Source organism: Struthio camelus, chromosome 22 (assembly GCF_040807025.1).
Source record: "Struthio camelus isolate bStrCam1 chromosome 22, bStrCam1.hap1, whole genome shotgun sequence".
Taxonomy (NCBI): Eukaryota; Metazoa; Chordata; class Aves; order Struthioniformes; family Struthionidae; genus Struthio; species Struthio camelus.
Window position 1 is genome coordinate 4,968,165 of NC_090963.1, and position 13,030 is coordinate 4,981,194.

Genomic DNA, 13,030 nt, shown 5'->3' on the forward strand with positions numbered 1-13,030 from the left:
TGTGGGGAATGTGAGAGTATCTGCTTTTATTTATTTACAACTTAAAGCCACTCTTCCTAATCATCTCTGGAACTGCATGCGATTCTTAAGGTGTAAGGCAAGAACTACTGAGGCAGTGGGTCACTCGGATTTAGCGGACTGTTCTCCTGTTGGCCTAACATGAGTATTGAAATGAAGTGAAACCTCTGTCTTGTCCCTCTGTCCTTCCATTGACAGAAGCTGGGAGTAAGTAGATGGACGCTGCACTGTGCTTGTCTGACTTAACATCTTGTATGAGTGCTCTATGGGAGTGCATATGTAATAGTTCAGGAGTGTTAAGTCTTCTGTTCTCGAGTGGTTTCAAGTGTGGCATTCGAGCTGGGCCTATAGCAAAGTTGTGCTAGTGGTAATCTGAATGTTCTTCCCTGTTATGGGCAGAAATAAACGAGAGAGGTAAGGATGGTAAAAACTTCACATCACGTTTTACTCGTCATTATGCCACGCTGAACTTGCTCTCACGGGAACTCCTGCAAGCTGTTATGCCCTGCTGCCTGCAGTCCCTTCCCAGAGCTCCCTTTCCCTTGAGCTTTCCAAAAATGTATGGTTTTGTTTCCTGTTACACCTGTCTAAAGGCCAAGTTTGTCTTGTTATTCACAGCATCCAGAGTAGTTTGTTTAACAATAGGGAATTGATTGTTTTGCAACTCTTGACCCTTTCAAAGAGGGATGCACTTAGCTTTCAGGGAGAAAGGTCCTCTGCTGGGAAACTCGGACTCCCGTTGAAGTCCTAAACGGCAGATTCATGGACTCGCCCAAGTCCTAAAATGACTCTAAAGTTGTTAAACATGAAGAATATTAAAAGCATTTAATCCCCTTTTACCTAATAAAGGGGTGTGTGCTGAGGAGACAGTTCTCTGAATTGCTCGGCTCTAAACCATAATGACGCTTTACAGAAGAGATATTAGTACCTTATCTGCCACTGTGAAACAAATGACGTGGTAGGAGAATCTCTAGCACCCTACAGTAACATACTCCGTGTGGCTGCTACTGTTGGTGTTCCACAGCAGAAAGGTAGATGTTTTCATGTTTCATAAGAAAACAAAGTTTGTATGTAAGGTTACTTGGTCACCTTAGTGAGACGCATCAGTTGATGTTAGACTGCTGATTTGTTGAAACTTGTCTCTTTGTATATAACCCATTTGGTACGTTTTAGGTGTGTTGCATTTCCTCATACAAACAAACAAAATGAGCCTTTAGTATTTCACCTAGTTCGTAATGCTCTTGTTTTGCTTACCACGACTGAGATTTGGTCTGAACTGTTTTGGGAGGAGGTTAATGTTTCATTCACCTTTTCCTTCCTTCCACAGCAAGGAAGAATACTGTGGTATTTTCTAGAGAGAGAGCTTGGGGGGCGGCGGGGGGGTTGTGTTTTTTTTTGGCCTAAATAAAAATAAAACCCACAAGAGTAAGGCTGTGGAGCTTCTCGCATCATGGTAATTCTGCGGAAAGGCAAATAGTGCTTGCTTTCTGACCTCCAAGAAAACTACTGGCTTTAGATAATATCAGGAGTGGTAGTTATGAACCTTGGAAACAGCAGTATATGAAAGAAAAGCATCAACCCCTGTTGCCCTTGCAGTTAGAAAGAGGACTGGAAGAAAACCTTGGTCCACAATGTCTTTAGTTTCATGCTATATAATTCTGAGAATGAGTAAATCTGAGTTTTGTAGGTCTCTGTTTCTGTGACTTTCAGAAACTTACATGTTTCAGTTTTTGGTCAGAGAAGGGAGGAAGCAGGACTTCTCTGTGTTAGAAATACAGCAAGCCATTAGGGGAAGTGGCAGATGAGTGTCGTGGGATTGCCGATGCATTTTTGCTTTTTTGGTGTTTGAGATTCTTGAACTCTCGTTGGCATGAGGAACTGACAGTTCCACAGAGCTTTTATAGTGGAAGTGGAAAAAGGATTGCATTTGTTTTGTGTTCTGCTTGTAATTATAGTTGGTTAACTGAGGTTTTGGGGACGACGAATGTCAGACGTAATGGGTTTTGCAGTGTAGGTAGATGTTTGCAGAGACTACTTTGTTTCATGTATTTAATCGCTCTGTCAAACCCTTGTGAATGTAACCCTCCCAATTCATCTGTTAAACTATATTTAATAGCCTAATTTCTGGAGAAAATAGAAGCGATATGAGCAACGCATGAGTATTCTATGAATTGACTTTGGGACTTGCATATGTAATTGGTACTTAGCTGATATCCATGCTATTCTGCATCTTAAAAGCAAGACTAGGAATGGTTTTATAGGCAGGCCTCTGTAGTAAACAATGCGTCTTCTCTACTTCTGGGTTGCTCTGGAACATCAATAAGCACAAACCTCCATGGCTGTGGTGTCTTTCCTGATCTGAAATGTAAAAGTGCATGAATGTTGGCTTTGTAAGGGGCTCTGATGTTAATGTAGTCTTTTTCCTTTCTGAACCTACAAGTTCAAATGAGGTCTCCTTCGTGGTGTCAGTGGGGTAATTTTTTTTTGAGTGCTGCAGGGATAATTCTTAGGAAGAGCACTGAAACACTGTTCATTGCGACTACATTTTTTTGTCATTTCTTGTTTGTGATGTGTGCCGAGTGCCTGTGAAGCCCAACAGCTGCTTTTCCTGAATCTTTCTGCATGTTCGCAGTTACCTGTGGGTTTCCTCTTTAAATATTTGCCTTTTGATACTCATGTGGTTTAGGGTACCCGGTCACACAAAAAAGGAGTACTATAATTGACTAGTTTGCAAACGACCTGGAACTGGAAAGCTGTTTGTCTTATCTGGTCAGCAAATATGACCATGAGACCTCTTTATTTCATGTCTTACACAGCCTCGTGCCTGTCAATGGCATTTAACAGATATCATCACCACAATTGTTCTGAGTTGTAATTTGAATTTCAAGACTTGTGTTACTAATTACTGAATGTGATACTGATGGAAGTGGTTGCATTGAGAGCTGTGAAGGTGTTGTTTTTTTTTTTTTTGATGTTTTTTCTCCATTTGCAAAATGGATGCAGAGAGGGGAGAACTTGCCTGTCCTGCCCTGCTGATGGACCTTTTTCCGGAGTTGTCATCTGCTCTCAACCTGTTACCCTTTAGGAAGAGAAGCTAGTGCTACTTACAGCTTCATTCCTTTGCTCCCCAGCTCTGAACGTGACTGCTAAGGACACTAGTTAGCATTCATTGTGGTGATGGTATATATCGTGTGTGCAGCTCCTCGCCAGGGATTTGACTGCAGCTGTCTATGATCTTTTTGATCATTACTGATGGGTTTAGACTGCAAACATTACCCTCTTCCCCCTGCCCCCTTTATCTATTAAACCGAATTAAACAAACTAAGGTCTGGGATGGGAAGTGCCCTTTCTGTTCTTGGAAATACTGGTAATAGACAGGCTGCTGCTAGTGCAAGCTCTGAATTTAGGCAGTCAATTAGCACCCTTCTCTTCTGCTCTTACATTTTCTGGGCAGGGTCCTTGGTTAGAAGAGGCCCTACAAAATTTCAGCTTCCAGCTCTGCCCTCTGTTCCCTGCACTGATTCACTGCATAAAGCTTGGGGGATGCTTTTTCCTTTTGCCTGCATCACTGTTTCACCCTTGGGGAAATGCGGACAAGAGAGGAGTGTTTTCACCTTTTTTTTTTTTTGTGAAGAAATTCTTAAGTTTTTAGGTGAAACAGCGTTGCATATACATAAGGGGTTTTGTGATCCTTCGAGACAACGTGGTGCCATCTGCCACTTGTCTCTCATAGGACTTGGTATCAGTTCAGCAACTATTCACTGAACCTGAATCCTCCTTATTTTTTTTAATAAAGCGTGATGCTAGCTTGCTGCCTTCAGCGATAAGGATCCGTGTTTGCCCTGACAACTCTACACTTGTATGCTGAGTGTGGGAACTGGAGCACCTATGGGAAAGCTGTATCACTGCAGGTGTGTTGGCTTTCAATTCAAGCCTTAGAGCTATCAAAGGATGGCCTTTCTTGGTGTGGGAGGTTGTTACAAATGCCCGCTACAGATGTGCTCTCCCTTGGAATTTAGGCTAGCGATTTCCTACTCGTTTCCCTGATCGTTCTTTCTCCTTTCCTTCCAGCCTGAGGACAGCTGTCTGACATGTGTAACGGTACCTTCATTTAAGTATCCACTGCAACCATAGTAACACAGCGCTTCTGATGATGAGAACTTAATTTGCCAAAGTCAATGGGTTGCTGTTGGAGAGCTGGGACTGGGGTGCTTATTTCTGCTGTTTCATGAGAAATATGAGGGGGGCTATGTTCTGGGAAGATGAGAGCAGGAGGATGAAGTGAAAGATAAAATTACCTGCTCTTTGACAAGCTCTTTCAACCCCCTATGGGGAACAATTCAGTCAAAGGGAGTTTCTTTTGACATACCCTAGGCTTGCCACTTAATCCAGTCCAGTTTTACTATCCCGTGTTTGTGTTGTCAAAGATGGGAAGAAGCCTTTTATCCAAAAGGTTTTTTCGGATGAATACAGTTTGGCACGTCGTGCGATTCCTTGCCTTAACTATTCCATTTTCGTTATCAATTTTTTAGACTTGAATTTACTGTGTTGGCTTCAAAACAAATATGGATTTTGATGACTGAAAACCCCCCTTTAAAATGCACGATAGACTTAGTTATTTCTTGGCCAGCTCAGAATTCAGCATAATTCACAGCAGACATTTAGTACTATACCTTTTCAGGCAGAAGTTCTTCAGACATGCTAAGTATTTTGAGATAATATGTTTTAAGGCAGTTAGGTTCGTGCCTTGGCTCTTGTAGCTGTGAGGATGAAACGAAGCCTTTAGTTGTTCAAATGGCTAAAAAGCTTTGCGAGTGTTAATAGAAATCTTTACATAAGTTCACTAATTTTCGTAAGTTTGCTAATTTTTATTGCTTATAACCAGCATATCTTTTAGTTAAACAAATCCATCTCAGTGAAAATGTTCATATATCCTGAAAATTTCATCGATGTTAGCATTATATGCAAAAAATTGTTGCTAAAATTGCTGAAGGCATTTGTAGCTAAGACCTAGAATTAATCATCAGTTATGTATTCTCATTTTTAGAATGCTTAGTACTGAACCCGAAGCATACAGACATGAATACAGACGTTTAATTGAAATGAGTACAAAGTACTCATCCAGATGCAAATTTGGAAAATTTTCTTTGAAACTATTTGCTGAATAGCTGTGGATAACAATGGCCTTCTGAAGGCCATGCATTTCTGTGAATAGTTGATGCTCTAAAATCCTGAGTTGATGACAATTTCTATGATGCACCTATTTCTTCCCTGTTCCTTCACTTGGCCCATTCATCTGTCACTGTTAAGAGAGCTTCCTCTGAATAAAACCTGCCAAACCACACCTGCGGATATGTAAGCACCGTGAGATTAAAAAATACTCTATCACCTTTCCAGATGATTGTGTCAGAAATGAGATGCTGAGTTGGAAAGAGGAATGATTTGTAGTGGGGTCATTTGTCAAATATTGCTATCCACAAATTTTTCAAGGTAGGAAACAACACAAATTGAGGCCTGTTTTTCACTGCCTTCAAATGATGTGTATGCATTTGTAGTTGAATTCCTTTTTAAGAACTTGCCCTTTGTTTTAAGGGCAAGTAAATGCCATCTGTTGTATGTACCGTTCTAGATGCTTTTTCCATCCATGTAACAATGTGCAAGTGTTGCGAGAAAAATGTTCAAGTGCCAAGAGCAAAACTCATCTGTTAGTATGTGTTTTGTTTTGTGCAATAGGTTGGATCGCCCTGTAGTAACTTTAAGAGGGGAGTTGTTCAAGATGCAGATCTGTTCAAGTTTGGTCAAAGTTGGCAAGTTTATCAGGGTTGATTAGGTGGCAAGCAATTGAAGACTACATAGGAAAAATGAATGCCATGTGTTCTTCCCTTGAGATTCGGCAGGATCTGTGGGCCGGGCTTTGAATTATGCCTGTTACCCGCAACTGGAGAGCACAGAATTCCATGAAGTTCTTAGTGTCCAAATGCTGCCATGAGTGTCTGAGCACTTTTGTGAAATCTGGACAAATATCTTCTGGTAGACCACCTGCTTAGTCTTAAAACCCTAATTCATGCATAAAAAGATAATAGATTTTGGACCTGCCTTTATAATTCTGAGATTGAAATCTCAGAACAGAATGAGATTTAAAAAAAAAAAAAAGTAAGAATAGTACAAAAACCTAGCTTAGAGCACTTAACTTCCTGAGACCAACTGTGAGAGAAACTGTTAAACAGGTAAGACTTTGAATAGTATCAGGTAAGGGAAGTAAATCTTGATGAGTTTTTTTTAAGTCTTGCACTTCTACTTTGGTATCTGCAGTTTGTTCAAGTTAATTTTGGACAAAGTTTGGAACAGGTGATTTTTTTTCTCGAGTGCAGCTTTCTCATGAGTGCTTATGGAAGATACGTTTGTACATGGGTTATGAAGTCAGCAGCAGTTTTAGACTTGTATACCATGAATTAAAAACACTTGAAAAGAAGGTAGCTGAGCAAGCATTACTAGGAATGGAGTGGTTTCCTCTGTAAACCAATGGTTGGATATTTTAAGGTGCTGGCAACTAAGGTATTAATAAAAATAGAGAAATAGTACTGAGTGCGTAAAGTTTTTCTTAGAGATTTATGTCAAGATCTGTATCAAGATACACTTATATTGTTACTGAAACAACGTAGAGCTTCCTCAAGTGCCAAATGGACTCTTGCTCATTTTTTATTTGGTATTCAAATTACCTTGCAATAAATACAAAATTGGTGTTATTTCCCGATTTGAACAAAGTAGTTTTTGTGTGTATGCGTGTAACCTGTGTTTCAGTCGATGAGGGAGAAAACCCCTTTTTTTAAATTGGGGCGAGATGTGTAAATTGTTCATGCAACCAAGTTAGCTTTGTGAACAGGGGACACGGAGATGGAGGAGCCAGTAGACTCTTCAGTGATTTAATTGTTTAAAGGCATGGTTAATCTGTATTTAGAACTCTTCAGCAGTTTCTAATGCACTAAGTAATGCTTGGAATCTGAAGGCTTGCACGAGAGTTGAGAACAACCACGGGATATAAGGCTTTAAGTAATGTCACTTCAAAGTTGCAAGAGGCACGCTGGCAAGCTCTCACCTGTGTACCCAAAGATTTGTCTGAATTTGCATTGAATGTTGCTCAAATTTAGAATCAGGTAAGAAGCTTGTTGTTTTACTGACAGGTTTCTGAGGTTTTTTTAAATGTTTCTTACCCTTTTCTATAGATGAAAAAATGTCCATGTCTGTTTCTGAAAACTTCCCTCTTTATTGCTTTTCTCTGCAAATTGTGGCTTGCTTACGTCCTTACATTATCTGCATTATAACACTAATTCTGCACCCTTTTAAAGGGTTCTCTGTAAATTAAGAAAAAATCTGTCTAAAAGCTTGCCCCTTTGTTACTTTCTGTACAAATCTTACCTTTCTTATAGCCTTACATTGTATCCAATATAGCAGTAATTCTGCACCGTTTTAAAGGGACGCTCATCTTGAAATCTGGTCAATTGAAAATAGCCTGAAAAGCGTAATGTAGCAGTTTTGCTGCATTTTTAGCTGCTCTGTATATCTTAGAGGATTTAACCACCTACACAGTGTAGTGCCTGAAATGTTGAAATGAGTTCTCTTTGTTGTGTGAAAAGCTCACGGAAACTTTTGTGGGAAGCTTCCATGGAAAACTGCTGGTAGTGAAACAGAGCCTATGCAGAACACTATCAAACGCACAGGCAAATGAGAGAAACTAATTTCTCCCTCCTGAGTTGAGTTTCTTTGTTTTCATAATCTTGAGTGCTAACTGGTGACAAGGGGTAAAGGGTTACAGTGCTGCAGTGTGTTGCTGTATCTGGATTTTGTTAATTTTTAAACCTTGTTTTGAAGGACTTTATGAAGAAAAAATGTAATGATGGTTGGATGAGCACAAAAAGGTCTAAGGTTCATCCTGTATAACTGTATAACTTGTATAAGCAAACATTCTAATGAGACTTCCAGCATTCCAGGTGCTGTGAAATACTGGGAACGCACTTTTGGTCCAATCAGTCACATCAATTTCATAATCCAAACTGAAGCAGTCAAGTTCTGTAAGAGGTTTTTATTGAGAGAGAAGTAATTATAAAAGCAGTCCCTGCGATGGGGTGGGGTGGGGGTGGGGGGGTTGATCTCAAAAGGATGACAAATAAAATAGGTTTGCTTTGAATTAGGTGGGAAGTTGTGGCTTGCTTTTGTGCTGTATTCAAAATAGTTCACTTGGCCGTAGGTAAGCCCCCAAATACAGGAAAACGTCTCTCCTTGCGTTTTGGGGTATAGTGTTTTTTACTTAGCTGTTTATGGCTTGAAGTCAGCATAGAATTTTTAACTCTCTGATTATTCTTTCTCCTGTGAGACACTTAATATGGGAAGAATGACTAAATATGCGGGTATGGGAGCGCAAAACAAAACGTTCTGCTCTGTGTGTGTGTGTGTGTCCTTTTTTTGCAAAAACTACTTGAAATGACTCTGACACTATGCACTGGGGAAACAAGCAAGCTATTTATGGAATTAGAAATGCCCAAAAAAATTCGGGGTTGCTTTGTGTGTGCTCATATCTATACATAAAGATATAGATGCACAAGCGTGTATATAGAGAGAGAACTTGAAAGCACTACTACTACTGCATATACATGTTTTAAATTGGCTGTTGAAAGTTGTGACTACTGCAAACGCTGAAGTGAGCTTTGTTTTCGTGTCCAGCTTCAAAGGCTAAATTCTTGATTACTTATTTGAGAATTTTACAAATAACCATCACTAATTTCTTGGCTTTGAAGGCTTCTGCCTGTTCTCCTTTTCACCTTAACAGTGAAGAAAAACACTTTCTGCTGCATGTTGTGGAGAGGCGGCAAAGATAGAGGACGGTGCCAGGTGTGTGTAACATCTCTGAAATGCTGAGCAGGTCCCCAAGAGAGCTATTGTGCTTTTCAAAAAGGCCGTATCAAATGAGATCAAGTCCGAAAGACCTCAGAGAACAGCTGGTCAAAATCGAAGTTTGCAGTCAAATTATTAAATGAAAACAAGGCTTGTTTTTGTTTTTCATTTTACAGCATAAATTCTGGTCGGGGGGGGGGAAGAGCTCCCCCTTCTGGTCTGGGGGGGGGGGAAGAGCTCCCCCTTCTGGTCTGGGGGGGGGGAAGAGCTCCCCCTTCTGGTCTGGGGGGGGGGGAAGAGCTCCCCCTTCTGGTCTGGGGGGGGGGGAAGAGCTCCCCCTTCTGGTCTGGGGGGGGGGAAGAGCTCCCCCTTCTGGTCGGGGGGGGGGAAAGAGCTCCCCCTTCTGGTCTGAGGGTGGGGGAAGAGCTCTTCTTTCTTTATAGAATGAAAGGGAAGAATGGTCCCATTCTCCAGTGTGATAAATTCACCTCAAAACTCTTGAATGCTCTCTCTGAAAAACAATTGAAACAAATTAGAATGGTACTTTTACTTTCTGTGGCATAGCGCAGGGATTTGGGGGTTTAGATCCCTGAAAAGTGAATGCGTTTCTATTTTATATGTATTCTGTCATTCCTTGGGAGAATGAGGACGAGTCCAAAAATGAACTTTTGTACCTCTTTACGCTTTCTCTGTTGCTGTTTTGTGTTTCTGTTTTTTACCCTTTTTGCGTTGTATGCAATTCAAGTCAATCAACTGGTTAAAAATTCAGTTTCTGCTTCAGTAGCAGATTTCAGAAGCCTGAGAAGGTGTAGATAACAGTAGCTATAACAATTTCTTCATACAAACATAGAATGCCTTCTGAGAGTAAGAAAAAAGTTTGTTTTGATGGAGATTTGAGTAATTAATTTGAATTGCTGAAGTGGAAGCTGGAGAACTTTGCATAGCAGAAGTGAGAGTTTTCAGCCAGGAGGTAGGACCTTTCTTCTAGTGGTAAAGCAGTCAATGCTGGTAAACAAAAAACCAGGAAAGGAATAAGCAAGAGATTTGATAGAAATTCTGGTAACAGTGACGCCAGAGCTTTTTAGCATAGTTTGTTCAGACGAATGCCTGGTGTCCCAGGTGGGACTGTGCGGTTTGTGCTAAAGCTGTGTTGCCAGGGCTCCAAAGCCGGTAGTACCTGGGCAAAAGGAAATTAATTTAAGCCCAGGAACATCTGCTCCTTGTATTGTGGTCTGCTTTCAGAAGGCAGAGTAAGACCTAGTTTGTGCCGGAAAGGGGGAACTGTTCGAAAGGAACATGAAGGCCTGGAAATGAGAAGCTGAACCCCTGATGTGTCCCTGAAGCAGGTGGAGGCTGCAAGGAAGGGATGAGACTAGCATCATGAAATGGATTTGCAAAGATGGTCCCGAACCCACCCATTTAAAGGTGAACAGTGACACCTTGTGGGTTCAGCATGCAACTTTCCACTGGAAGTTCAGCGTTGACTACTTCCATCCTTAGCCCGAGTTCCTCTTAGCTGCTTTCTTGTCCCGCTGCCTAGAAGTGAAATTGTTTAAGGGGGATATATGGAGTACATGAACCTACAGCAATTCAGGGCATACTGAGCTCACATGAATATGTTCCTTAAGCCCTGCAGAAAGGTCTTCTAAAACATTTTGTTGGAGGGAGTGGAAGAAAAGCGTGGAGAGATCTAGCAGAACAGACTAACGTTTGACACTGGCCTCTCATGGATTATATAGACCTTACACGACTGGAGGAATGGCTAATCTTGTCTAGTGTCTGATCTGTTGAGGTAGCACGCTTTGTGCTGACCAAATTGCTGTAGGTTATTCTTCCCTCTCATCCCTTTTTCCCTCCGTGGGCGTTTTTGGGGGTTACTTTTAATTTGTAACAGGAAACGGTTGCTTTCAGGGGAGGGGGATGTTTTTTATTTGAAAAGGTGATATTCAGATGAGTTTGAATGTTTAACTACATGAAGCCATTTTGGTGTGTTATGATGAAATACCGTATATAGATGCTGTGTAAGATTATTGCTGTTTTTCTTAAAGTTTTTAGGGAAGCGTTACTAAGTGACTTGGAAAGTGCGCAAACCGGTCACACTCGTATGTTAGATAGGATTAGGATTTTATTTCCATATTGTTTCTTTTTGTACCCCAAAAATCGGGTATGAACCTGCCTTTTTTTCTTGTGTAGATTATAAAAACTGTTTTATAGGGACTTATCCAAATCTGTTTAACTTCTGTTTTCCTGTCTCATACTGCAGCAGTCAGCAGAGCAGCCAGCAAAGCAGCCATGACGACGATTCGTCCCGATTCTTGAGTCCTCGTATGCGTGACGACAGGTAAGTCTGTTCGTGGTTAAAATGGGGGAATGCCTGGTGCAACTCAGTAAGGTTAGATGGACCAGGACGATTGAGGTTCTTATTTTCCCTTTATTTCTCGGAGCTGTTTAACAAGGAATGTGGTTTACGTTTTACGTGTGGCATAACTTGTCTTATCGGTGTTTTAAAAGATGCATTTTTCTTGTATTTAAAAGTAGAACTTGCAGGATAAACACACCCAACTCCTGAAGTAGCCTGCTTTTTTTTCCTCAGAGATGGACTTGTACAGAAATGGTGTATCATAAAAGTATTTTTTTGTAAACAGTCCTCGCTACAGGCAATACTGAAAAGATTGACTATTGTTCTGGGGTCAGCTTTAACTTAGATTTAACTTATAATGCAAATACAGAAGAAGAAGTTGCAGTCAGAGATGAAGAACTCCTCCTGCTATAGTAAGATTTATAGATAGTGTACAACGATAGAACGTATAGCAAATGTAGGTGACTCTGTAAGCACAGGTAGTTCAAGCAGTACCGGATGTGTGCTAGATACAGGTCATCTTGCCAATACAGATAAGCATACCTACAAATAAATAGAGCATACATAACAGACAGCACATGACACAAATCATGAAATACAATCCCTGCCAACCTTTCTGCCAGTGTTTAGAAATGCACGATCGGCTATTTGCAGCGTACCAGTGTGACGGCAGGGAAGTTGGAGGTATCTGATTTTGCCACAACTACAACCGAATGCAAACGGAAAGGCAAAAAACTTTAAATACGACAGCCACGTATGGAGAACTGGTTCTCTATGCAGTAAATGTTGTTTTGTGTTGCGCCTTGCATCCTAGCCACTTGATAGGTGAGAACGAGATACTGATTAAAAAGGTAGTACGGACAGAAAATCAAAAGATGCTGTCTGTGGAAAAGACTTCTGAAAGAAGCAGGCAGAAGGGGATATCTGTCAGTTTAGGGCAGAGGACGCTCCTTTATTGTGTAGTGGTTGACTTGGCCTGGTTTGACGTGGACTGTCATCATGGATTTATGATCAGAACAGTCAAGGGGAGGATTTTGCATGAACTGTTTTCCAGTCTAAAAGGCAACTAGTGCTCATTTGGAGAGCTTTGCAAAAAAGATATACTGAAAAGGCAGAGGGGTACATTGGAAATCTGTACTTTAAAAACCTGGCTTTTTATTCCTGACTGTCACCTGAGGAAGTTATTTTCTGTGCTTTGATTTCTGATCCGAACAGTCACTGACTGCAGTAAAATGCCATAAAGTACTGCAATATCTTTCTATGAAAGCCTGAAAATGCAAACTAATATTCCTATTGTTAACATGCATCTAATTGGTCTGATTAACTATGTCAACAGTTGTATTATGCCTGCTTTTACTGAACGTATGCTGTTGTTTGATGTAACCAGGCAAATGAAAAGAAAAAGCTCGAGCCACTTCTCTTTCTGTTGGCTATGGTTTGTTGGTTAGAGGTGTGGTTGTGTGTGTGGGGGGGTGTGTGTGTGTGTTGTTTTTTTTTTTTTTTTTAAAAACGACCCAATATGACTGAAATGGTCTCGGAAAAGAAGATGACAGGAGAAAGTACTCAGACGGCAGCTTTGGGGGAGAGGAGAGTAAGGAGTCCAAGCTGTACTGAAGTGAAACCAGTAATTAATTTGGTAACGCCCCTGGAGCAGTTCATGCTGTTTATTGTATAAACTTTACATTTCTGAACGTTTCCTTCTACAAATGTGAAGTTTCAGCCGTACTATAAGGCAGTAAGAAGATTGGTTGGTTGTCTGTGAAC

General features: G+C 40.8%; 1 protein-coding gene across 8 annotated transcripts in view; it reads left to right on the top strand.

Annotated features, from left to right (window-relative positions):
• The window catches only part of GRAMD1B (GRAM domain containing 1B), a 146,682-nt gene that overhangs the window by 40,057 nt on the left and 93,595 nt on the right, over nt 1–13,030 (top strand). For 6 of the 8 annotated variants that reach the window (XR_011135930.1, XM_068916958.1, XM_068916949.1 and 3 more), the window contains exon 2: nt 11,171–11,248. Coding sequence is in view for 7 of the 8 variants with exons in the window: in XM_068916958.1 (XP_068773059.1) it covers nt 11,171–11,248 (78 nt within the window). In the remaining variant the exon portion in view is untranslated. The remainder of the gene's footprint in view (nt 1–11,170; nt 11,249–13,030) is intronic. The other 2 variants (XM_068916950.1, XM_068916951.1) reach the window with 1 other exon arrangement.